Here is a 24,476-nt window from a genome sequence, read left to right as displayed (position 1 = left end):
ATTCATAGTATGGGTTAGAGGGGAAGGGACTTCAATGCTCTTCCAGGTAGAAGTGGGGAGCATCCTTTGTAGCACTGTATCCCCCTACCTATTCTATTCCACATTTAGGAGAACTTTTTTAAAGGAGCCCAAACAGCCACATATAATTTATGCTTTAATACATAAAAGAAACCATACAGCTGTAGGAGTTCATGGACACCACAGTTAACACTTCAGTATATCAAGAATAAGTCCAAACACTTCTACCTGAATGGTGGGCAACTATGAGAAAAGGAGAAAATAAATGCATACTTCTTCAACTTGATGTAGTGTTCCAACAGAACTCACTCTACTAAAACTAAATCCCAAATACATCTCTAGCTGCTTGGGAAAGCCAATAACGTTGAGTGTCATTTCAGTGTCTGCAAAACAGTGCAGGTACAGCATGGAAGCCAGGCCCCCCATCCTGTGCTGAAGGTCCCATTGGTTACACAGCACCAGAAAGTTAACAAGGCAGTGACATTCTGAGCCCTCAAGCGAGGGCTTGTTTGACCCACATGCCTGGGGAATGTATAAACCCCAATCCCAACTCAGCACCAGCACACATTTGCTTCAGACTTCCACTGCTGTAAAAATAAACAAACACCAAAAGTCCATAGGGCCTGGAGCCAGGCTCCATCATTGCCAGGGGACAGCCTCACCATTGCCTATGCTTGACTCTGGGAGCTGCTCAGTCCTTAGGCAGGTAATGGGCTTGGCCTGGCTCCCTGCTGGAAGCTCAATGTGCCATAGCGTTTGTTCTCTAATACAAGAATAGAAATTCATCTAGAATAATAATGGAAGGTGATTGCACACGACTTACACTGCCTCTGTGCAGACACTGAAGGACACTTCTCTATGCTGATCCATTAACACACAGAAAGGACTTTTCAGAAGTCAGGTGGACGGACCTCAACCCCTAAGACTCTCAGGAGGGCCTGAAGCACTTCTGGAAATCTTCCCATAGGCACTTATAAAAGAAGAAATATATTTGCTGCACTTAGGAAAAAGAAACACTGCTGATAACAGAACCCGTATCCATACAAATGGGAATGAAATGCATCAGCACAAACAGCATTAGCAGAGATGGCATTGTTACTCTTAACCAGAAAGGCATTCTTGTTCCTTACACAGGAAATAAGAACAATACATCCATAGCAGCAAAACAGTAACAGCAAACTTCAGTACCAAGCCTACCTTACAGTTTGCAGATAGATAGAAAGCAATGAGAATTTGCTTGATGCAACCCTGACGACAAAAGGATTAAAGCTTCTAGGGGCAGACTAACACCTACCTCTACTTTAAGAATGGCCAAGTAACTTACACACCAAGCAGCACAAGTTCCAACACCAGTCAATTACAAGAGCAGAACTGACCTGAACTTACAGGAGCTGTTTTCCTCTCACGCTTTTTGAGTATGTTTCAGCTTTTCTTGGTACCAGCACAATGTCAAAGTTAGTTACAGCGTTGCTATGGGTCCAAATGGTCTCTCTGTGGCTCTCAGAAATGCTGGCTGTGTAAGGCAGGTCTGTGCTTGCTCACCTGCCTGCTTGGCTCTGGCTGTACTGAATGCACTGCACGCTCATCAGTGGGTTAAGCAGCCTGCAGGAAACTGCATACAGCAGGAATGGGACAGCTACGCTCCAACACAAGTGAGTTAAGCAGCCCAGAGCGTGTTTATACCTACAGTGACAGCTTCGTTGGCCCTGAATCCAAAACAAATAGAACCTTAATACAGAATACTGTACTTAGAGCAGCAGAGGGCAATTGTTCCCAGGTATGTGCATTTTTTTTTCCTGCTGAAGTTTCATTTACTATTGATGTCTCTTATGTACCTGACTGTGACAGAGTCCAGTCAGTTCCAAGCTGGGAGGGAAGTAACTGGCCTTCAGAAGCTGAAACGAGTCCTGTGAGTGGAGTGCTCCTTGGACAGTCTATGGAAATCTTTCTTCACTGATGAAGGTTGATGCAAACTGTGATTTTGCTCAGCTCCAGCATTATTATTTTTTCATAGAAAGGATGAGGAGAAAAATTCTTTAACATGCACAGCCACCTTTAGAAAGCTTCTGATGTCTTCTACGCTACTAAACAGACTGACTTCGTTGCTAAAAATCAACTAGTCTTCTTTTTGGCTTTTTCCTCCAGCACAATCTGCTTATTTTAATGAACTTCACAGACAATATCTCTAAACAGTCATTTCATCTTATGCAGAAGTATACACAGGGAGCTCCTGTGAAGAGTCTCGTAATTCCTATTATCACAGAAGGGCTTGCCTTGGAAAAGACCTTACAGCCCATCCAGTTCCAGCCCACATCAGGCTGCCCCATGCAACCTGGCCTTGAACACCTCTGGAAGGTGCTCCCTAGAACAGTTGTACACACTGGATGCAAAGCCAGGTAGCAGTGTAAACAGATTCCCTCATGCAGCATCCTGCTGTCATTTCCCCACTCTCAGTATTCCGCTGCCACAACCGTGCTACATTTCTGCTGGCTGATGAAAGAGCATCACCTTTCTTGCTTTGATGTCTGGTGCAGATTATCACAAAAGCAAACCTAAGTGTCTAATGGTAAATAGAAGCTTTGTCTTGACAGGCCCACAATTTCCTCTCTCATGTCATTTCTAAATACTTCTGCTCTTCCTTCAGAAGTTTATGTAAAATATTCAGCACCCATCAGTCTGGAAGCCTTTGTAGTGGAAACAAGCGACACTTTCTTTTTGTTTGAGATGTTGCTTTTGATTGCACAATTAGGCTAAGGAGTGTGGCTCTTTATTAACATGCTTGAAATATGACAACATAGTAAGAGGATGAATGAGGATAAAGCACCTTGCAAGGAGTCTGTGTTCCATTACTAGGATGAAACTATGCCGAGATGTTCCCACATCAAGCTGGAGCCATGACTAATCAGGTAGATCATTAACGGCCATCTGGGAGAATGGTGCATTTAGCCTATCCAGTTCATCTACCTGTGGGGGGTGATGCATTATAACCTCATGGTCCTCTGAAACGTCATCACCCACAGTGACCAGGTTTGTTAGAGATTTGCTCCGGACACACTGGAAGTCAACGTGACGGCTTTTCCCCTCCTCCTTTTCCCAGGACATCTGGATGAACGGCCGCTGAACGTAGTTGTAGATCACTTCTGAGCGACCACCCGGCCTCCTCTTCACTTTCTCTTTACAGGTGGGATATCCTGAAAACACAGACAGACAGTCAGCTGCACCACACACCTTCAACAGGATCCTAAATGACAGAGGAGTGTCTACTCAGTCCTCTGTGCCCCTATAGTCAAGTGCTCACTTCCCACATTTACCATCATTGGTTTTCACAGCTGCTTTCTTTTACCTTGAAAAGAGGATGCAGCTCTATGTGTAGCCATACCATCATGGCTGCACAGCATTAACCATGTTGCAGGCACACGTGACTGGTATTCCCTGCTTCCAAACCCTGATAATAAGCTTAGCATAATCAATGGTACGGTAAACATCCATAAATGAGTACTTAAAAGTTATCACCTCCTCTCTTTTCCCTTCCTGGTGCCAGGATGTGGAGACACCCCGTAGGGACAGGGTAATTAACCCATTACCATTATCAGAGCCCAGGTGTCAGGGTGCCTCGATGTGGTGAGGCAGGAAAGCATAACAGCACATTGAGATAGCCAATGTAAGCCCTCCTCTGATGCAAATCCAGTAGAAAACAGGCTTTACACGCTATGGAGTCACTTGTTTTAGCATTTTCCTTGTTGAGGAAATAATTTTACCTTCAATGCCAATGCGAATATTCTTCAGGCCCCGCTCCTTTAACACAGCTTTTGCAACATCACGGTTCTCAATGTACTTGAAGAATCTGTACAGCTTGGAACTGTAAAGGACTGGAGAAAAACCGTGATGAGAATCCACAAGGAGAGACCTTCTCCCTCTTTTTGACATACTCAGCTGTGGCACTGCCAAAAAAAGCAGGTTTGGTTTCCAGGAACCACTCACATATTTGTTCTCACAAGTAGGATTAGCTGTGGTTCCTTGGTGGCAGTGTAGCCACACACCTAATAGTACGGACAGAAGAGTAGCAATGGGTGTGTAAAGCAAAAAGTATTTAGACACCAGAAAAAGGCTGAGGCAGTAAACATATAGAAAAGATGCAGTGAATGCTCTCCATTACCACTGCAGGAAGTCAAAACAAAGCTGTAACAAGACAAGTATCCTGCTTCTAGCAGCAGCCAATTCAGAAGGAATGTACAAAACAGAACACCATGTGCCAGCCTCCCTTCCTGGAGGAAGGCTGCTGTTTGGACAATGGGTCCTCTCCTAGCAGCCAGATGCTTGGGAGTGTTCAGAACCTGGAGCCAGGGGTTCCCTTACTTTGAGAGTACTCCTCGCCCATTGGAGGAGGGTGATCTTCATCCCAGTCCACGGTGTCCTCATCTGTCAGCACGACAATATGGCATTCACGCTCCCCTTTCCGGGCACTATCCACCATTATAGGCAGAATCAGCTCCTCCAGGTAGCTGTCAAACTGCTTGTGAGCACCATCATTGGAGAGCTCATGTAAAAGAGCACCTACAGAGACACAACATGAGCTCTTTTTAAGCATGAAAATACATGTATAAATATATTAAGATACCATATGAAAATACATTCCAGCTCTACACTTTTAAGATATTCAAGAAATTCATTCATCTTTACACAAACCCCTCAACATATGTTCAGTTGCACCATTATGTCTGGCTGTAGCAGTAAGCTCTTCCAGTTCCCTCTCAAAACAGAGGCTGAGAATTTTTACAATTTCACTTAGCTTTTCTGAGCAAGATGTCTTTCTTCTGCAGGATTCAACCACTGCACTTTCAGCTGAAGCAGCAAAAAAAAGGAAGCTGCCTAAATGCAACAAACCCGTAATTCCTAGTGGAGTCCATACCCTCACACTTAAACTAAAGCACATAAGAACTGCACCAAGTCAGGATGAGAATGCTCAGCACCCCAGGCATGATTGTCCTAAGAGCTGATTTATCTTCACACTTACTTAAATCTTGACATTTGATTGTGTTGAAGTCAAAGTTTATGCAGAGGTAATCACAGGTGTCTCGAAGGTCTGGGATGGAAATTCCATCAGGACAGTTTATTATTCCAGTCTTGTAATAATCCTGCAAACAAAAAGAAAAATTTGGGAGGGGAAATAAAGAACTGTTTGGATACCGATCGTTTTTCTATTTAGTTTTTTGTTTTGTTGACAAGCACTTGAGTTTCAGGAACTATAAATAGGTCTGTGAATAGCAGAAACACCCACCTGTCTGAGAATCTACAGTTCTTTGCGTACCCCCTTAGGTCTGATAAACTGTGAACCCCAGTCAAACCTCTCCCATGGCACTGGGGTTTCCTAACACATGCAATAGTCATTTATGTGCAGCCACAAAGTCAGAACAAAGCTCACAGGAAAGGTAAAAGGCAACAAGAGCAAATATCTGAAATAATGGCTCACATCAAAATCAAATATACACATATATATATATTTATTTTTATATAAAATCACAATGCAAAACAGTAATAAAACAACATGTCCCAGGGGCACAGAGCTGCCTGGAGATGACTCAGTTTTGCACATGTGACAAAACAACTGCTTCCCCCTCAAGTATGCAAACATCTTACCAGCACAGTCCGGAACACAGCTGAGCTAATTCCTTCTGCAATTTCATATTCTCCCTTTTCATTTGGCCTGGTGAAATTATATTCTCTTCCTGGTCCAAACATTCTGAACAGAGAAAAAGTACGTAAGTGTCCAAGTATATTTAAATTCATTATTTCTAGAGAGCAATAGGGACATTGAGGTTACAGAAAACCAGCAGTGACACCTGTACACAGAAACCTGAAACCAATCCTCACATCTCCCCCACAGTAAATAAGCACAAGAGCTGTCTCAGCTAAGTCCTGCTAGAGCTGGATTACATTGCTATAGCTACCATATTATGTGGAACAAGTCCCAGCTGAAAGAAACAGACCAGTCAGGCCTGAGTCAAAACTCCCAGTCGACAAAGCCCTTTCACTGAAGTTGTGCAAGGTGAGGATCACATGCTTTGAGATCACTTGCTTTACACAACAACCTGTGCAGTGTCAGCAGCCCAACAGAAGCAGGCTCTCCTTGGTCACACACAGGCGTGTAGGTGCTGGCAATACAGAAAATGAACGTTTCTTGTGGCATCAGAGACTGACCTCTAATCCATGTTACAGGGAGCTGAGTGACATCTCTCTTGGGAGAGTATCAAAAGATAACAGCAGGGCAGGGAGGAAGCATTATCATTTTTTCCCATTTTGTAAGGGATGAAGTTATCAGCTGCCAACAGACGCAGCAGTCACAAACAAGGCAAACATTCTGAGAGAACACAAAAGCAAACTACGTCTAGCTACAAGTGTACACTGTTTGAAGAAAGCAGACCATAGAGAGAACGTTATCTATTGAATTACTAAGTCTCTCTACATCTAGTCATGTCTTCAAGGCCTTACAAACAGCGCAGATCTGAATGAGGTCAACATTGCTCTGCATGTGTACACAGATGAGATCACAACACAAACATTACATGTTTTCTGAAATGGAATAAACATCTTACTCTTCAGGTATGTTGAAAATGGGGGAATCACTCACCTTCCCAGCATAGTATCAGGGTGAGCAGTGAAAATCTGTGGATTCACAGCAAATCGAGTGCCATCTACCACAAGTGTCACTTTCTCAGGAGCCACTGTCTGTGAATTGATGCTTGAAGACACAGCATGGCGATCCTGGGTGTTAAAATATTCTGTCTGTCTTTTATTTCCATCTTGGAAATGACAACTGTGCGTGTCTTCAGAAGCAGACAACATGCTGCTGAACTGGGGGCTGGCTGGGCAAGCAGTGTGTCTGTAGTCAGAATCTAAACCTGAGACACACACAAAGGGAAGATGCAGCTTACTGAGAAACATCATTCAGCAGAAATACTTCTTACTGCAATGAGAAAAACGAGTCAGGCAATAACAAAGGATGTCTGTATACATCACTGTCAGAATAATGCATCTGACCTGAGCCCAGTCTGCATTTTCAAATTTAGACAGAATTTGGCTTTCAGAGAAAGTTTCCCCCCATGCTTAACACTGCTTGTTAAAGCCAGACAGATTCCATGGTTAAAGAGCAGGAGCCCAGAAATTGAACACTTCCTGCACCACCACCCCCTAAAATCTCCCTTAAAGATCAGTGCAAGGTAAAGACATTATCCTCACCCTCATTCCTGAGGCCGGCGGAGGGGCTGTGACCTCCGAGCACCACATTACCTTCTTCTGTCTCACGGACAGCTACAGTTCCATTTTCTACAGAGCAAGTGGACTCCAGATTTCTCCTCCCACCAGCACAGTTAACATTCATGCTGGGCCTCCGTGATGCAAGGTGTTGGTTGCGTTTCCTAAGAGAAGAGCTAGGAGAGAAAACAACAGGTTGTTAGTTTTAGAAGAAGCTCTCAAGCAAGGAGGAATTAAGGCAAACAAAGAAGGACACCTTAACACCTGGATCTGGCTTGTACAACAAATAGCCCAACTGTTCAGCATGACCAATATACTGCAGTCATGCACACAGCCCAGGAGGGAAACCAGTGCATGAAGACTTCATAAGGCCACACTTGAGGCTGACCAGCTGACAAAAGTCCTGCTTTCCTTTCATGCCTATGATCAAGGTGAACCATCTGGAGTGAGACTGAATACCTATAAATAATAATTAGCACTGTTCACCTTCAAAGCTTTTTACATGTATTAACAGCTCATTCCTCCTGACAGCCCTGGGAAACACTGCAGGGCAGCCTTATTAGAGAAAACAGGGACAAAAAAGGAGATAATTTTGGGAACAACTGCAGCCCCAGCGCTGACCAACACGTCCACCCCTCCAGCTCTCTGGATGCACACAGGCAGCTATCTCAAGAACAGGCCCATGCTGAGAATTCTTCATTCTTAAAATGAAAGAAGAGAGCTGTAACAAAAAAGGGCCGGGACCATTTCTAATTGGAGACTGAACTCTCATCCAAACCCACTCTCCAACATATACAGCTCTCAGGACTGAAATGTTTCATTCTAAATGGCCCAACTCGCTCATAACAACACAGAGTATGGAGGTGGTGTGGAAGGAAGGAATGCAAATAGTATAACCAGCAAAGGACATCCAGTACAGATGCAAAACATTTCATCAAGCAAAAGGTAATAAAATTAGCAGTGCAGACGTGCTGGTTTCTAACGTCTAGCATTAGTTGTTCCTTATAATCACCCTTGTGCTTTGTTTTTTCTTAACATTTATTTTTAAAAGCCATTGTAAAACAGCTGAGGAGCTCAGCTTTGCAGAACTCCATAGAAATGCCAAAGAAAAAGCAGTGCTGTCAGATGGTTGAAGAGCAGAGCCCTTCCCTATAACATCCAACAGCCTCAGCACTGCTTCGCTGTCACCCAGCACAACAAGCAGCAGCTCGGGAAGCAGCAGAAATAGTGAAAGAGAAGGATCTTAATTCATCCCATGGTTTAAAAAATGGCAGAGACACAACCAGACTGAACAACTGCATGGGGCAGCTGGCAATCTCCTGCTCTTCCTACATCACAGCGTCACCATGACTTCAATACAGCTCCCAACAACCCATTTTTAGGTGACGACGCTCCTTTAAATCCCCAAAAACATTCCCACGTACAATTCTCAGAAACATGAGCAAGCAGGAAATGTGCAAATTCAGGGTGTGCCTGACCTAATTCTGCAGTCTACCAGTTTAGAACAAGACGTATTTGTAATATAATTGCACGCCTTTCAGAAAAGTTTAGCTTCGCTTTAATTTCTGAAAGCACATCCTTGGAGCACGTCCAGAGTTCCCTCAAACAAAAGCAGAATAACACGTTAGTGATGACTGACTCCTCCTCGGGAGAACAAAAGGGAAATCTCACTTCATTAAGATAAATGATGAGAAGCGTTTCCTGTGCGTAAGGATGGCTGAAGGAGGCAGCTATGGCACTGAGACCCCACGCCTGCTGGCCCCCATTCCCTGTGCTGCTGAAGCACTCTACAGGGCCGTGCAGAGCACAAGCCAGCTGCTCAGGAAGGACATATTTGTAGTTTCTGCCCTGACTGTGAGCGGCTCACTGAAAACAGCAGTGCTGAATTGACATGAATGAGGTCGGAATCAAACTGTACGAGCGTTGGCCCCAGCTTCTGTCCATTCCCACACCCTTAACCTGGGGATCTCTCCAGATTTAAAAAGTAAAGTATAAAAAGGAAATAGTACAGAAGGGCATAGGAAAAAAAAACCACCAAACCTGCTTGCCCGCTGTAGCCTTGACCAAGCTTCCCTTCTGCTCTGCTTTGTTCCCTTCTGCATGCCCAGCAAGAGACAATTCCAGCATCATCAACAAACTGTAACTAAAAACTCCCTATTAAAGCACCCTTCGTGCAGAACCATGACGTGTGTCTGACACTCATCTGGAGTTTAAACTGTCACATACAAATCAGGTCCCTTACTTGTTACCTCGCTCTGAAGCGCAGGACTTATTTATGAGCTCAGTTCTGCTCTTTCAGAAGGTGAAGTGCCACATGTGAAATGTCACATAGCAAGGGAGGAAGCCAGGGCCACAGGGCTGCCCTGGGCACAGAGCACTGTGGCCTCACATCACCTCTGGCACGCAGGGTTCACTTACAGAGCAGGAGAGGCAAGTGCTGAGCCCCAGCTACTGCCCTGCGGGGCTGAATCATACAAAGGATGCTCAAGGCCAAGTGAAACTTGGCAGGTCTGGTGCTGCCCACCTATAGATAGGCCTGCACCATAGAAGAACGACATAGAAGTGCATTCATCCACATTGCATCAGAGAGAAAAATCAACCTGGAGCCTTTAACATGCTCATCTCATACCTACTAATAATCCTCGCCTCATTTTCTGTTATAGACACAGATGTAACCAGGCATTACATTACAAATGTAACCCAAGAGTGCTCTATAGGCTCAGCTCATACAGACACATTGCAAAGGCTTTTCTCTTGTTATGAAATAGCTCTATCAATATACAGTGCATTCATTTTCCATCTGGTTTCAAATTATAGATGGAAAATAACATCCAGCAGGACTGATGCAACGCAGAGCAGCCTGCAAATTCTGGCCAGAGACAGCAAGAAGGCTGATGAAATGCTCAATTGTTTTCTCCTATTCTATGCATAGTGCTTCACTGTTAGCAAAGTTTACAGACCTACTCGCTTACTTCAGTCTCAACAACAATCTACTGTTTCTACAAGTGCAATTCAGAGCTACAGCCTGCAGCATGGCTTTAATAGCTTTACACTGAAGATCTACTCCTGGATGTAAGCCTCGTGGTCGGCCAGGTTCTTCCATAACTGACATGGACTGGTTCACACACTGAGAGCTCCGTCACCATGGATGGCACTGAGTCACTGCAGCACTCCACGCTGACACCATCAGCAGCAGGACTAACACACATAGGAAAACTTGCTGAGATTTATTAACTTGCAGTAACATATGATGGCTTTTCCCAAAATAGGAAAGTTACACCAAAGCACACTCAGCAGGGAGGGATGAGGAGCACCCAATGCAGCCCTGCTGCTCGGTGTCTCAGAAGGAAACAGCACTTTCTGAATAAGGCAACAGGTTTGTGTTTGCTGGAGCTCCTTCCCTACCCAAGAGGCTCAACGAGCACAGCCAGGTGGCCTTTAGGAACCACTGCTGCTATCCACACTCCTGGGTTAAATGCAGTTATCTGAAAAAGCTCTTACAGCTGATCCTCGTGAAGAACATCTCATCACTGCAGTCACAGCAGCTTCGCTGGTGCTGCTCAACTACCTTCAGTCAAAACCTGGTGAAAGATGGTCCACTGCAAACATCAGCAGGATCTCCAGTGCCAGGAGAGTCAGGACAAACCAAGGGTCCCTTTTTCCACACAAAAGATCAAGGCAGCTGAAGTTTTAAGCCAAATGACACCTGCAAGTTAAATCTGTCTTCAGCTGCATTGGATAAAGCTACAAAGCACAAGGCAAAAATCTTCAACATGAACAGCAGCAGCAGAGCTCTGACTTGTATCCAGCTCCACCATTCTCAGCAGAGGTACTTAGAAAGGCTTCAAAAAAAAAAACCCAGAAGTTTAAACAAAAAGAAAAGCAAGGTTTTCCTTATCCCTTTAGGTTTTCAAGCATCGTTTCTTCCTAGGCAGCTAAATCTTTGTTTCACATTCACACAAGTGCCTACATTTACACTACAGAACCAAAGCTTCTCATTATAAGCTGTCCTCTAAAGCATAAAGACAACTGCTTGTGAGAATCCTGACACAGCTGCAGCAACCAGAACTGAACAGAAATCACTTCCTTTCCTGCTGTAACCCCCAGCAAACCCTCCACCAACACCCACACAACACAGCTTACTCACTGGCGGCTCATATGTTCTCAGTGCTACCAGCTCCAGTCCCCCAAATCCTTCTTTAACAGAGGGAAGCACCCAAGGCACAGCAGAGCTCCAGAGTTTAAACAGTTTGTACCTCACTGGTCACTCCCCCAAAGCCCAGCTGTCTGATTCATGTAAATATTTCAGGCTAAAAGTCCCCAACCTCCCCCCCCAAGCTGATTCATGAAAGGCTCAATACAAAACCCACATGGCAACAAACAGTTTGGTTTTTTTTTTTCTAAGCCTCCTATTTTCAGGGGAAAAAACCAACCAACAAACCTCACCATCCTGAGTTTCTCCCTCCAGGCTCCTGGCTCAGCCTCCTTAGATTTGACATAGGCAACAGTTCTAACACAAGCGGATCGTTTCTTTGCTAGAGAGAATAATCAGCATTCAAACTCCTGGCTGGTAGTTTGCTGCAGTTGCTTCACATTTCACACAGCCCCAGTTTGCCACGACTCTTATTTTGGAAATGCTGTGAGCAGCTCAGAACTCCACCTTCCTCCTCTGGAAGGGATCCCAGCAAGCCACTGCTAACTCATCCCCAGCTCATCTGCTACAACTCCAACTGCCATTCATTTTTAACCAATTGCATGGCAGCAGCTTGAGCCAACTAATAACAGAGGGAAGAGTTTTGAAAGCAGTTACAGTAACTGTTAACCAATGAGAGTTCAGAAGAACAGAGCATACTGCATTAAAAAAAACAGACCAACCAAAGCCAATCCAGACCCACAACAGGAAAACTATTTAATGAAATGCAATTAAATATCAAAGTGTCCCACCCTGAGAAAGTGGTTAATCTGTAGTGAAGTGTGGAGGATCTCAGGGGTTACTGATGTGCCTGGATGAGCTCTGATCTGCCTACACAGCCCTGCTGGTACAGAGGGGCTGGGATAACTCACAGCCCAGCACCTCCAGCACAGGCACTGTCAGTGACTGGAGGGACAGTGGCATTGCATCCAGAAGAGCTGCAGCCAACAGAGCATGAGGGCAGCACTGAGGACGTGGCAGAGCTCACGTCAGAGCCCAGCACAGGAGTTGTTTTGTACCAAAGCTGGGCAGAATGCAGGACCTCAGTCAGGGCAGTTATCTGGCAGCCCCAGCAGCACTGCCTATCTCACCGTGGCAGCGAGCAGCTGGAAGTAGCTCAGATGTGTCCATAGCAGCTACAGCTGCACCACAGAGCCATGGGGGCACCAGGGCAGTGTGCTCTGTGGGAACAAGAAAGTTCTTTAGTACGCATTAAGATACAGACAACAGAAAGCAAAACAAACCTTTCAGACTGCGGTCACGTTAGTAATGCTAAAGCAACCCTACAGCCAAACAAACAGAAGAGATTTATTTAGCACAATTGCAGCTCTTCGAGAAAGCTCATCCTGATTTATTTTTGGGATGCAAGGGGTGGGGGGAGGAGGGGAGGGCTAAGAGTTCTGCTGGGTAAAGCCAATCATCAGCACGGTCAATTCATGTCAGCAGAGGACACGATACCTTACTTCCAAGAGCTGGAAAACATCTTGCTCAGTGTGTGATGGTACACTGGATGGCATTCCTTGCTGTGTTTACATGTCTGGGTAAATATTTTACACGTCAAGCATAGTTATAACACTTTCTAAGAATACTCCCTTGCATTCTTTCTTATGTGACTAATAAGGCTCTCACAAAAATATTTGGCTAGTGTTGTGTTTCAGCAGAACTAGCCAGGAACTGGAGCTGTACTTTGTGGGTTTAATAAGGAAAACAACCACACGCACACACACAAAAATAAAATGGAATAAGCAGAGACGATGCCTATTTCAACACACATAATGAGGTGTTGGCGCAGAGGAAAGGTACCCATTTGGGCACTGAGTGAGGCTGCTCTTGAAAGTGGAAAGTTCCAAAATGGCAGTCTGTGCCACAACAGTCCACTGCAGCCCATTTTTCATTTGACAAGCATGCAACCGAAGCGACAGCTGGCTTCCAGAGCGCTAATCTCAGAGACAACAAGGAAAACAAATGCTCTGATTTTTTTTTTATTGTCATTTATTTTAAGGAAATCCTTCCAAGTCTGTCCCTGGCGGGGATATTCTACTCTTCCGCTGAATAATCCACAAGATTCACAAATCAATTCCCCTATTTCAGTAGAATGATTTTAATAAGCCTTGAACACGTCTTAGTGCAGAGCCTGCTAATTAAAGGGCCTATTAACGTACAACCCAAGGATTTCATCTCAGCCCAGAAGTGACCAAAACCTTCAGACTTCAGAGCTCATAATGCAGACGGTGTGAAATGAGCTTGCTGTTTCCAATCTGGCTGTCAGCTTTCTAGAAACCACCACCACCACCACGTGGCCCCTTGGGTGGTAAAAGCAGAGCCCAGCTCAGAAGTGATGGGCAGAAGTCCCAGCACACACAGCACGACCCCATGGGATGCAGCTGGGGCAGCGTGAGGTGCTGCCATGCCCATCACTGCTCTGGGGATAAGCAAAGCCTGTAAGCCTCAGGGCTGTCAATCCAGCTGCCCTGAGTTCACAAGAGGTTTTGTTTGGAACTGTTATTCTTATTTCTGTTGTAACAGTCTCCTCACTGAGGATAACAGTCTGCAACACACATGGTGAATGACCAAAGATTCTATTTTCTGCATGGATAAGAGCCTCATCTCTCAGAAATGCAACAATTTCACTCTACAAGTGGAGAAATGCCATTTCCTACAGTTGTCTGCAATGCCTTCAAAACAGCACTGCAGTGACTTAACAGCACAAAGCAAAGACAGACACAGATGCCATGGCATGTCAGACGGCTCTCTGAAGGCAACTGAGAGCTTCAAAAACAGCTTTTAAGAGGAGAGAGAAGCTCACCCCGTGATCTTATCAAAGAACATTTTGTAATAGGGACAGACAGACAGATGGGGGACCGTTTAAATATAGCACAGCCCTAATGCACTAAGCTCTCTGCAGCTTTATAATTAACAGTAAACAGAAATCCAGTTTCCCCCTCGCTCACCCAATACTAGGTAAAAGGAGTCATTAGCCTGCTGTCACTGCACTACATTGCACAGTACATCCAAAGGGAAACATCTCCAACCCAGCTGTTTATTGCTGCTCCGAGTCTGACAGCAAACCTACACGTAAACACATCTTGCTGCCAAATACATTCATTTGGGCTTTGTTCAAGACTTGAGGGGAACTTATGAACAGGAAGGAGTTCGACTTTTCACATGGTCTGATAGCCATAGGACAAGCAGGAAAGGCTTTAAACTAAAAGAGGGGGGGATTTTGGTTCAATGTTAGGAGGAAATCCTTTACTCAGAGGGCAGTGAGACCCCAGTTCTGCTGCCCAGAGCTGTGGTGCCCATCCCTGGAGGTACCTGAGGCCATGGATGGGGCCCTGGGAAGCCTGAGCTGGTGTGCACCCAGCCCACAGCAAGGGGAGTGCTGGGCATCTTTACGGTTCCTTTCAGCCTAAGCCATTCTATAATTCTATACCATGAGCAGCAGGCTGGGAGCTGTGACACAGAGCTGAGTCACAGCAACCTTCTTGCTCTGCAGCAGCCATAGCAGCACATCTGACTCGTGCTGACATTTGGAAATGGACAGGCTGCTGCAGAGACAGGGGTAGGTGCATGCTAAGTGCCCTCCATGGGATCTGAAACAAGGACTGTTCTGGGAAGGGATGCTGCAAAAGCTCCTATCCCACCTGCTGCTCACACACCCAAGGAGTTTGCATGATCAATATTCTCCCTCCATTAGTGAAGCAATCAAATCAATGGCTTTCAGTCATATCCCAAAAGTAGGTTTAAACTGCTGTGCTGTACAGCTTAAACCAGAGATAAGCAGCATTAAGGGCAAGAGATAAAACCCGTCTAGTCCAAAATTACTCAGATAGTACCTAATTAGCACACTGCAAGAACAGGTCTCATTGAAACTGTGGAGACTAGCAAAAAATTGAACTTCTGTGGTGCTTTATTTTAACATGAAGCCAGCATGACCTCATCTGAAGGTCACTGAATAACCCCTTTTTTCACATAAAATTGGCTTCTCTGAAAGAAGATGGATGCTGCAGAAAACAGCCCATGGAAGAAAAAACCACTGTGCCCATACATGTTACAGAATCTCTACAGATGTAGTAAATAGAACTGCGAGAGGAAATTGGTGCCTACTGAAATCTCAGTAATCTGGACACTTCTATTCCTCAGTTGATCTGGTGAACAAAGTCACAGTGAGTAAGGTGAGGTTTTCAGAACCTCCCAAAGGTTCCTCCTTGACAAATGCTATGTTCTGTTATTCCATATTGGCATGGAAGGTTTGTGCCATTGTGAAGTTCCACCTGCTGAGCCTGTACCAGTCACTATCACCCAGTCTTATCCCAAAGCATTTGACTGTAAGGAGGTTTGTAAGTGCCTGCCAGAACATTTATGTCAATGGATTGGGGAACTCATTCATAACGACCAACTGCTGCAGCAGATAACGTTCCAGGCAGATGTAACCTTTTCCAAAGCCAGTGATTATGCAAGGCCATGATTTTTAATCCTCTCATCCAGAGGGAGAAGAAATTAGCCAGCTTACACAAAGGCTAAACCATCCTTATTCAGTTTTCCTCCTTCATTTGTTCTAGTTACGTCGATCTAGTGGATGACATCCACTATAAGCAAACTTGGAGAGACTTGTGAAACTCACCCAGCTAAGCTGAATCCCAGTCCTCCACAGAATGCCTTCAAAAATACTGCAGCTGTGGCAACAGAGCAAATGCAAAGGGTTTTTCTCCTGCCTCTTCCCTGCTCCCCTCCTTTGTGGATCCTTCACTTCAGTTTTCACAACACACTGAGTGAGAACTGCAGTCATTCAAGTGGCAAAACAGACAACTAACAAAACATGAATGCCAGCAGTTATTGAACTGATACAACTGCTGAAGTTGGTGTATGTGCTCAATCAGGACAGCTGATAGGACACCCTAAATCTGCGTATCCGCACTGTGCTTTATGTCAGGAAACACAATCATCTGCTGTCCCAGCAGGCTGAGTCAGGGGGTGGAATCCCACAGAGCCAACAGACCGTCAGGACAGTGTTAGTGATGGGAGCGGGCTGACACTGGGCTTGCACACTGCTGCAGCACACAGCACAGCATTAGGCACAAGGTTCACTTCTGTTACTCTTATGGCTGCCACGCTGTACTTCCTTCCTGAAACGCTCTGCTCCAATAGACCACATTACTGCACCCAAACACCCAGCTCAGAGTCACAGCACTGCCTTATGAGCGCCTGCTGGTAACTGCATTCATTTCTTGTAATACATGTTTTTGTCACTGGAACTATGATTCCTGAATTTTAACCCGTATTATTTGCCCACAGGCTGCAAATGCAGAACTGACACAACTGCACGCTTCTTTGCATCGTTATTTGATTTCCCTCACCACCACTCTTTCCCTACAAGTCCCACCTTCTCTAAACAGGCACTGCTAAGACAGAAGCCCTGCAAAGCAATTCAGCTTGTCAGAACACAGATAGGATCAAACCAGGCCACGGGACAGAGGCCAGAAATTCAGGAGTGTTTCCAAACTAGGAGACTGCTGCCTGGGAATCAATAATCTGTACAGCAAGACAGTCCAGAAGGTGTAAAATTGTACTGACCTTGGTGAAAGGTGGCCCACAGACTCTATCCAATTGTCATGGAGCAATCAGAGAGGATGCTGGAATCAGAAACCTGAAATCAATGGGGCTTTCATCAGTAGTGCAGCCAAGTCCCCCCCAAAACAGATACTACAACCACGTTGCTTCTGCAGAGTTTCTGAACTCATAATAATTCCCTACAGAGGTTGTATCTGTTAATAAAGCCAGGCATTGCTGATCCTTCCCAGCCTAAAACCATCACAACGTCCCTAACAGAAAGCTCAAAGCAGGCGATGACAAAACCTCGGGGCCTGAGGAGGCAGGACTGAACACGCCAGGATGCGAAGGCACAGCAAAAAAGACCGAGGTGAGCTGGGATTTGTGATCAGATCAGCTGAAATAAGGAGGTTTCTCAATCCTGAGGGTCACTTCGTATTCAGGGTATCCAACAAACCTGTCACATTCACACCACCTCAGATTCTTAGATGACAGTGCAATTAAAGCCAATAATGGCTTCCCCTCCTTGCATTGCACTCAAAGAACTGACACAGAACTGTGTGAGGAACTCCCAGCAGAAAGAGGACTCTTAAGCCCCAATCAAACACAGGACTCATCCCCTCTGAAACAACACAACCCAAAACAACAGCACAACAGAACAATCCATGGGCAGCAAATAAGATAAGTCTGGCTTGAAATAAACACCAATTTAGCTAACTTGGTGCACATCTATTTCCATCAAAGCACAGCTTACTTCATCCTGCTCTTAATTACTTTGAGATAATGTCAGATAAGTCTGACATAGCCTTGTGCACAGGCTTCGCTTATGAGTCTACAGACATTGCTCCATTTCAGCCACAGGATCAGATCATTGAAGACCCTTTAATGTGGCCATTACTACAGAAAATAAAGGCAACGGCACCACTGCAAGCAACTGCTCCATAGCCTGAAAAAGAGAATTCTTTGGTGATTTAAATACCTACAAATTCTAATCACCATCAGCCCATTTATTTTACTGAACTGACGTTGCTTCTGCCGTAATAAAGATATACATAAACCCAGAATAACTTCTAACAACTGCAAGAACCTTCGCTTACACATTGACCTGCAGTTTTTGAGCCTCATAACTCACTATTAGGTTGCCCATGTGACTGAAAACACCTCCACAAACCAAGGGTGTAAGTATTTACAACCCATAAGTGTAAGTGACGCTCAGTGAGGGCATGGGGTAAATAATGACACACCTCAAAAGGGACAACTGTGTTTTTCCGTTAGCTGCCCTTCCTGTAACTGATGTGTGACTGCTGGGAATGCCAGCAGGAAGGACTGTGACTCTGTGTTGAGGACGGAGTGCACAGGTGAACTTTCTTCTTTAGGGGTATAACCTACTGCTACGACAGGACCCGAGTTTGTAGCAAAAGTAGGTGTAAGGCAAAGTAATTTGTAATGTTCATCCTACAGATGTGCGTTCTCAGCCTCCCAGGCAGATGCTCAGAATTATTACCCCCTTCTCGAACAGCTTAAGGTCACCAAGAAGGCAGCACAGAGCAAGCAGGATTAAGGACAGGGGGAAATCACACCAACGACAAGGTGAGCTCTCAGCCAGTGCTCCTCTTCAGAGGAAAATGCCATACACTCTCCAGCTCTCTTTCAAAGCACTGCAGGGCCAGAAAGGAGGGAGGAAAGGGATGGCAGACATAACCCTAAAGACACACTTGGGGACAAGCTGGGATGTGCACAGCATGGCACTGTGAGCAAGCAGCCATGGAGCACAGCAGAACCCTCACCCAAGGGCACCGAGGCCTCCTGCTGAGCAACAGAGGAACGGAGGATGCACTGGAGATGCACGGCTCGAGAAGAGCCCTGCCTGCCCGGCCCTGTGCTGATGAAGCCCCACAGGCACCGAAGTGGGCACTCTCAGCCCCACGGCGCACACTGAGATCCCGCGGGGAGGCCCTGGTGAGGCCCTCACAGCCCCACGGGCCTCCTCAGGGCTCCCAGAGAACACCGCGGCCCGCCTGACCGCAAACCGCCCTCAGCGTCCCCGGGGAACAGACGAGGCCCCCCCCGACCCCACAGAGCGCGGCGGCCCCCACGGCCCAGAACAGAGCAGGACGGGCCCCACGGGCCCACAGAAGGCCGGGAAGGCCCCTCAACAGCCCCAACCTTCGCGGAAAGCCGGGAAGGACCCCTCCGACCCCCTCCCCAAGCCGACGGGGGGGTCAGGAGAGCCCGCAGAGAATAGGAAGGACCGCGCCCGCCACGGGCCGCACTCACCGCCATCCCCACCGAGGCCGCTCCTTCAGGCGCCAAGAAGGCGGGACTTGGAAATGAGGCCGCGCCCCGCCTCCGCCGCTCTCTGATTGGTCCCGAACGTGGAGGCGGCGGGCCAATGGGAAGAAAGGGGCAAATTGAGAGGACGGCGGCGTGGCCTAAGTGGAGGGGCGTGGCCTAACGGAAGGGGCGGGGCTTCGGCGTTGGCGCGCGTTGGTGTTGTGCGGCGCTGCACGTGGCTCGGCGCGCGCCCACTTTGCCCCCCGGTTCCCGCAGCGCTGCCCCATCGCGGCTGTGCCCGGTGGAGACCGAACCCGGTCCAGGAGGGCAGAAAAAGTTAAAACCAACCACTGGGGCTGTAAGCCGGTAGCCGTGTTCCGGGGGAGGACTTTGGTGCTGGCAGCGGGCGGGGTCAGAAAAGTAAACGGGAATCCCCAGGGGCAGCGGGGACACGGCCCGCTATGTGTGTGTGTGTTTGGGGGGGGGTACACGGCCCTGGGCACTCCCCCCGTCCCTCCCGGCTCTCCGATCGTTTCGATTTCGTTTCCCGGAAGGATCGCGCCGGAGCCGCAGTGGGGCAGCGCAGAGCGGCGGGGGGCGGCAGGGATGCAGGTAAGAGCCGCCCACCCCCGGCTGGGGCACCCGGGGAGCCCTTTCCCAGCGGACCCCTCTCGGAGCGGAGCGGCGGGGTCGGTCGTGCTCAGCACCGGGCTCCGCGCTGCCCCTTTTGGTCGCCCTCCTCCCGGGTTGCGGTTCCGGAGCCTCCGAGGCGAACCGAGCAAATGCCATCTCAGAAACACGCCCGAAAATAGCGAAGGAGGAAACAAAACACCGCCAAATCGACTCTGATAAAATAGGGGTAACGTTTCCGAAGTTACTGAAGTTAAGAGTGCGTCGTTGTGCCCTGGAAACCTTTAGGAGTGAGAGGAGAATTAAGCATTCGAAATTGGTGCACGAATTCTCCTGTAATTAGCCACACCAGAGGAGAAAACAACACATCCTTCATTCGGGGAGTTCTAAGCAAAATGCACGGCTAATTCCCTTTGCTCTTATATTCCCGTAGCTTACTGCATAGAATGAATCCAAAACACGATTTGCATTGCTGCAAAGCCTCTATAAAGGGTTTGTCCTGCTGGATTTGCTCTGGTTTCCTCCCACGATCCCATGCAGCTGCTTGCTTTGCTAAGACCAAAGCCTGGACACAACAGCTAAGCCACGAGATCTCTGCCAGCAGAAAACTTGCTAACATTTGTCCTTCGGGTGAGGAAAACACTTTAAGATGATAAGTTTGAGAGTGATTCAGCTCCTTCTGATCTCTCTCATCAAGTGACCGAGCAGTAACAGCAGTTCCTCATTGTCATCCGTCAACAACGTTGGAATATGAAGCACGTCACCAACTGTGGTGACCTTCAGCCTTCCCACGCTTTGGCTGAATGCTGCCTGCTGCAGCTCCCCCTGCCCTGGGGCTCGGCTTATGTCCCCCATGCTCCATCTTTAGGATCAGCAGCTTTAAGGTCACCACCTTCAGTGCCACCACCTTTGCACTGAGGCCATAGCCAGGCTCTGCTGTCTGCTCTCAGTGCATGTGGTGGTTTTCTCCACTCCTGCTTCTCTTTAGGGCTCAGCTCCCCCACAGCCCGTGAAGGGGGCTGTGTTACCCTTCTCAGAAATCATCCCAAGGGTTTATGGAAGTGCTTGCAGTCAACTGCTTCAGAAAACACCACTTGCAGGCAAAACTCTTAATTTTCCAGAGAATGAAGCCAAGCAATCGTCAGGGTTCATGCTAACAGATTTTTAAGAGGAACCATTATCCACTTGTCTGCTGTAGTATTCCAGGATGTGGGTGATGCTGCAAGCAGGACCTGAGCTCCACACCGGCTCATGCCCAGGGGCGATGTCAGGGGGCAGCTCCTGCTGATGGGGGCAGGAAGAAAAGGGGAGAGAGAGAATGGGGGTCTCTGGCTCCTGTCTGGGGCAAGCTGGGGCTGGTGAGGATCTAAAGCAAGAGTGCAGACAGTGCATCACAGCACAGGGATGTCAGCTCACCCTGGTGCATGTGTCTCCAATGCAAGGGCAGGGCAGCCCGGAATTTCCATCCATGATGCATTTAATCTCTTTTCCCCAGGGCGAAGTGACGCTCGGCTCTTCCAGCCCAGTGGCTGCAGCTTTGCTCCCACCCCGGGGCAGACACACACCCGCCGATGAGGGGCACAGCTTGGCACTGCCTGGCAGGCTGAGTGAGTGGGGTGGGCGCTGCTCAGTGGGGCTCCTGCAGCTGGGGTGGGGTGGCTGCAGGGAACCATTCGTGCATGAGGGTGTAAGGTGGGCTGGTCGCCGTGGCTTGTATTCTTTGCAGTGTTTTGGTCCCTATAGAGGGGAAGGGTGGTGATGGAGACCACTGTCTCTCTACATTGGGTTTGGGGGTGCAGACCGAGCTGTTTCAGGGGCTGCCACCACTTTCAGGAATCCAGCCCTCGTTGTGGAGTAAGGACGATGTCATCCACTGGCTCAGGTGGGCAGAGAGAGAATATTCCCTTCAGCAAACGGATGAAAGCAAGTTTGAAATGAATGGCAAAGCCCTGTGCATCCTCACCAAGGACGACTTCAGGTTCCGCGCTCCTGGCTCAGGTTTGGTGAGGCAGAAGGGCGTTACAAGGACCGGCTCTGTCCCAGGCTGTGGTCTGCTGTGGGAGGGATGGGTGGGTGCTGGGGACCAGGAAAACCCTCTTACAGACCCCACATTCTCAGGGATGGGGAGTAAGGTCTCTGTGAGCACTGCAGCAATACAAGCAACAAAACCACCTGAGCTCACTTTCCTTCCCTGCAGGCGATGTGTTGTATGAATTACTCCAGTACATCAAGACTCAGAGAAGAGCTCTGATGTACAGCCCTTTGCTGAATTCACCCTTCCGAGAGGCCAAGGGCACAGGGGAAGGTATGGTGGGCATGGTGCCTACATGGTGGGCATGGTGTCTGTATGGTGGGCATGGTGCCTGTCCACATAGCATAGTGCCACCCCTTGGCTGCAGCACTCAGCTGAACCCATCCCACAGTCCCTAGGCAAAGCTTATTTCAGGGCTCTGGAAGATGTCCTGGGACCCACCTCGGTGCAGCACGAGGTTTTCCCTTTCAGGGATGGACGGTGGTGCAGAGGCTGCCCCGGATGCTCCCTCACCCTGCCTGGAGCACACTGAGCTGTCCCCATCCCACAGCCTCCGTGAGCCCTTGAACCTCTCCCATCCCAGCACTGAGGGCGGCTGCGGGGCAGAATCCATCAGCTCTTTTCCTACAGCCCCATTGGCACCAGTGGATGGGAAAATCGCAGGTGAATATTACTTTTTTCATCCTTGGGGAAATGAGATTCTGCTTCATCCCATCTGCCCGCCCACCCCCTTCTATTTATCCCATCAGTGTGTGCTTCTCTGCCTCAGTTTCCCCCCCTGAAGAAGTGCAGTTCATACTGACACTTGGAGGTGTAGAAATAAATCTGCTGCATGTGAGCTTTGGGCTCTTCTTGCATTTACGCTTCTCGTAACGTGTTTAACGTATACGTAATAACTGCTAACGCCCCGACACTCACCGACCTTCACTGGAGCCGTAGTGGGAGCTCTGTGATGTTTCCTGTGTGCTCAGACTGCAGGCTGCTGTGGGATTACATCTACCAGCTCCTGTCCGACGGCCGCTACGAGCCCTACATCAAGTGGGAGGACAAGGAGGCCAAGCTCTTCCGCATCGTTAACCCCCATGGACTCGCCCATCTCTGGGGGAACCACAAGGTAAAGAGGGAGGTGTGGGCAGCCACCCTGATGCTCCTGCTGCAGATCCACGCCAGGGATGGGCGCTTGCTTTGGCTCAGCACCCTGAATTCATTTCTCCTTCCAGAACCGGATGAACATGACGTATGAGAAGATGTCCCGAGCGCTCAGACATTACTACAAGCTTAACATCATCAAAAGGGAGCCGGGGCAGAAGCTGCTGTTCAGGTGAGCTGAAGATCAGTGTGGATGGGGCATGGGAAGGTGCTGGGCTGCAGGTGTTGGCATCTGGATCTCCGATGGGGCAGAACTGAGCTGAAGTTGCAGCATTTTGGCTGTGGTTTCGGGGTAATGCATGGGAATGTGGATCTGAAGCCCAGCTATGGACAGAACAGATGGAAATAATTTGTGAGCCCACTGTTTCCAGTGCTGGCTGCTTCCCTGGGACTACCCTGGGCTTAAAATACCAGCACTGGGCTGATGTGTGCCATGCTTTGACACTGAGGACTCTGTGCATCCTGAGGGCAAAGCAAGAGCTCCAGAGCTCAGCCCAGGGCAGGGGCTCCAGCATTCACAGCCTGGTGCTTAGAACGACTACAAACACCTTGCAGGTTTCTGAAGACTCCCGGGGAGATCATCCAGGAGAAATCCAGCAGGCTGGAGCAGCTGGAGAACGAGGAGCACGAGGAGCTCAGGGAGAAGCTGCTGGAGGTTTCAGTGCAGGACACCACGGAAGGCTGCGAGTGCAGTGCTGTGCAGGGGGACTTGTGCTCTGCTGGGAAGTGCCAGCACCTCCTGCTGTCTGCACAGAAGGCAGCAGAAGGGGTCCTGGATTCCGAAAGTTGCCTTGAACTAAAGCTGTGATGCCTCAAAGTTGCTGGTGAAGGCTGCTTGGTTGTTACAACGAGATGAGCACACACACACGGGGCTATGAGTCCACTGATGTTGCCCTGACCTGAGATGGGAATCACCCTGCAGATGTGCTGTGCGCTGTGCTCTGTCTCCTGTGGAGCTGTGATTCAGGGTGGGAATGTGCTGAGGGATGGGTCTGAATCCCAGCTGGAGCTTCAGGCTTTTGTCCCACTGGGTCTTGTTTTAACCCCTTTCAATCACACTTTGTGTAACCAGATGGCTCAATGATGTGACACGAAACAGGCCAGTAGTGAATGTGATCTCTGCTGGGGTAAAGGAGTGTTGGTGAGGTGCTGGCAGGGAGGAATGCCACCATTTCTGCTAGGAGCAAAAGCTGGAGCCCACCCAGCACCAGCCAGGCTGCTCAGGGATGCTCCCATCCTGCCTGTGTGCCACTCCTGGGGCAGATACACACTCATGAGTGCCTTTTTCCTCCTTGCTCTCCTAACGTGACATCCCATCCACTTTCTTGCCATGGAAGCAGCCCTGGGGACTCCTGAGCAGCCCATGGCTCCCCAGGCTGG

The 24,476-nt window shown here is 48.1% G+C and overlaps 2 protein-coding genes across 26 annotated transcripts; one reads left to right on the top strand and one right to left on the bottom strand.

Moving 5' to 3' along the window:
- Positions 1-134: 134 nt before the first annotated feature.
- On the bottom strand, positions 135-19,322 carry KCTD20 (potassium channel tetramerization domain containing 20). Of its 16 annotated transcripts, none has more exons than XM_046904222.1 (9): positions 19,178-19,322; positions 17,036-17,108; positions 7,255-7,445; positions 6,647-6,917; positions 5,656-5,758; positions 5,033-5,153; positions 4,375-4,572; positions 3,777-3,887; positions 135-3,209 (listed from the first exon to the last, which is right to left on the bottom strand). In XM_046904222.1, the coding sequence occupies exons 3-9, from the start codon at positions 7,394-7,396 to the stop codon at positions 2,917-2,919; spliced, it is 1,239 nt and encodes a 412-aa protein (XP_046760178.1). In that variant the 5' UTR covers positions 7,397-7,445; positions 17,036-17,108; positions 19,178-19,322; the 3' UTR covers positions 135-2,916. The 16 variants fall into 16 exon arrangements, with proteins under 16 accessions (XP_046760178.1, XP_046760179.1, XP_004934946.1 ...); XM_046904223.1 differs by having other exon boundaries at positions 17,036-17,094; XM_004934889.5 differs by having other exon boundaries at positions 19,289-19,322.
- Positions 19,323-19,464: 142 nt separating this feature from the next.
- Positions 19,465-24,195, top strand: ETV7 (ETS variant 7). 10 transcript variants are annotated; one of them, XM_040652925.2, is made up of 8 exons: positions 19,465-19,897; positions 21,411-21,522; positions 21,749-21,913; positions 22,113-22,220; positions 22,419-22,610; positions 22,919-23,061; positions 23,168-23,268; positions 23,652-24,195. In XM_040652925.2, the coding sequence occupies exons 1-8, from the start codon at positions 19,892-19,894 to the stop codon at positions 23,902-23,904; spliced, it is 1,080 nt and encodes a 359-aa protein (XP_040508859.1). In that variant the 5' UTR covers positions 19,465-19,891; the 3' UTR covers positions 23,905-24,195. The 10 variants fall into 10 exon arrangements, with proteins under 10 accessions (XP_040508859.1, XP_024999570.2, XP_024999574.2 ...); XM_004934884.5 differs by having other exon boundaries at positions 19,674-19,897; positions 22,362-22,610; XM_025143802.3 differs by lacking the exon at positions 21,411-21,522 and having other exon boundaries at positions 22,362-22,610.
- The last annotated feature ends 281 nt before the right edge of the window (positions 24,196-24,476 follow it).

Source organism: Gallus gallus, chromosome 26, assembly GCF_016699485.2.
Source record: "Gallus gallus isolate bGalGal1 chromosome 26, bGalGal1.mat.broiler.GRCg7b, whole genome shotgun sequence".
Taxonomy (NCBI): domain Eukaryota; kingdom Metazoa; phylum Chordata; class Aves; order Galliformes; family Phasianidae; genus Gallus; species Gallus gallus.
The sequence above is the reverse complement of the archived record's forward strand: the minus strand, read 5'-3'. Positions and strand labels throughout refer to the sequence as shown.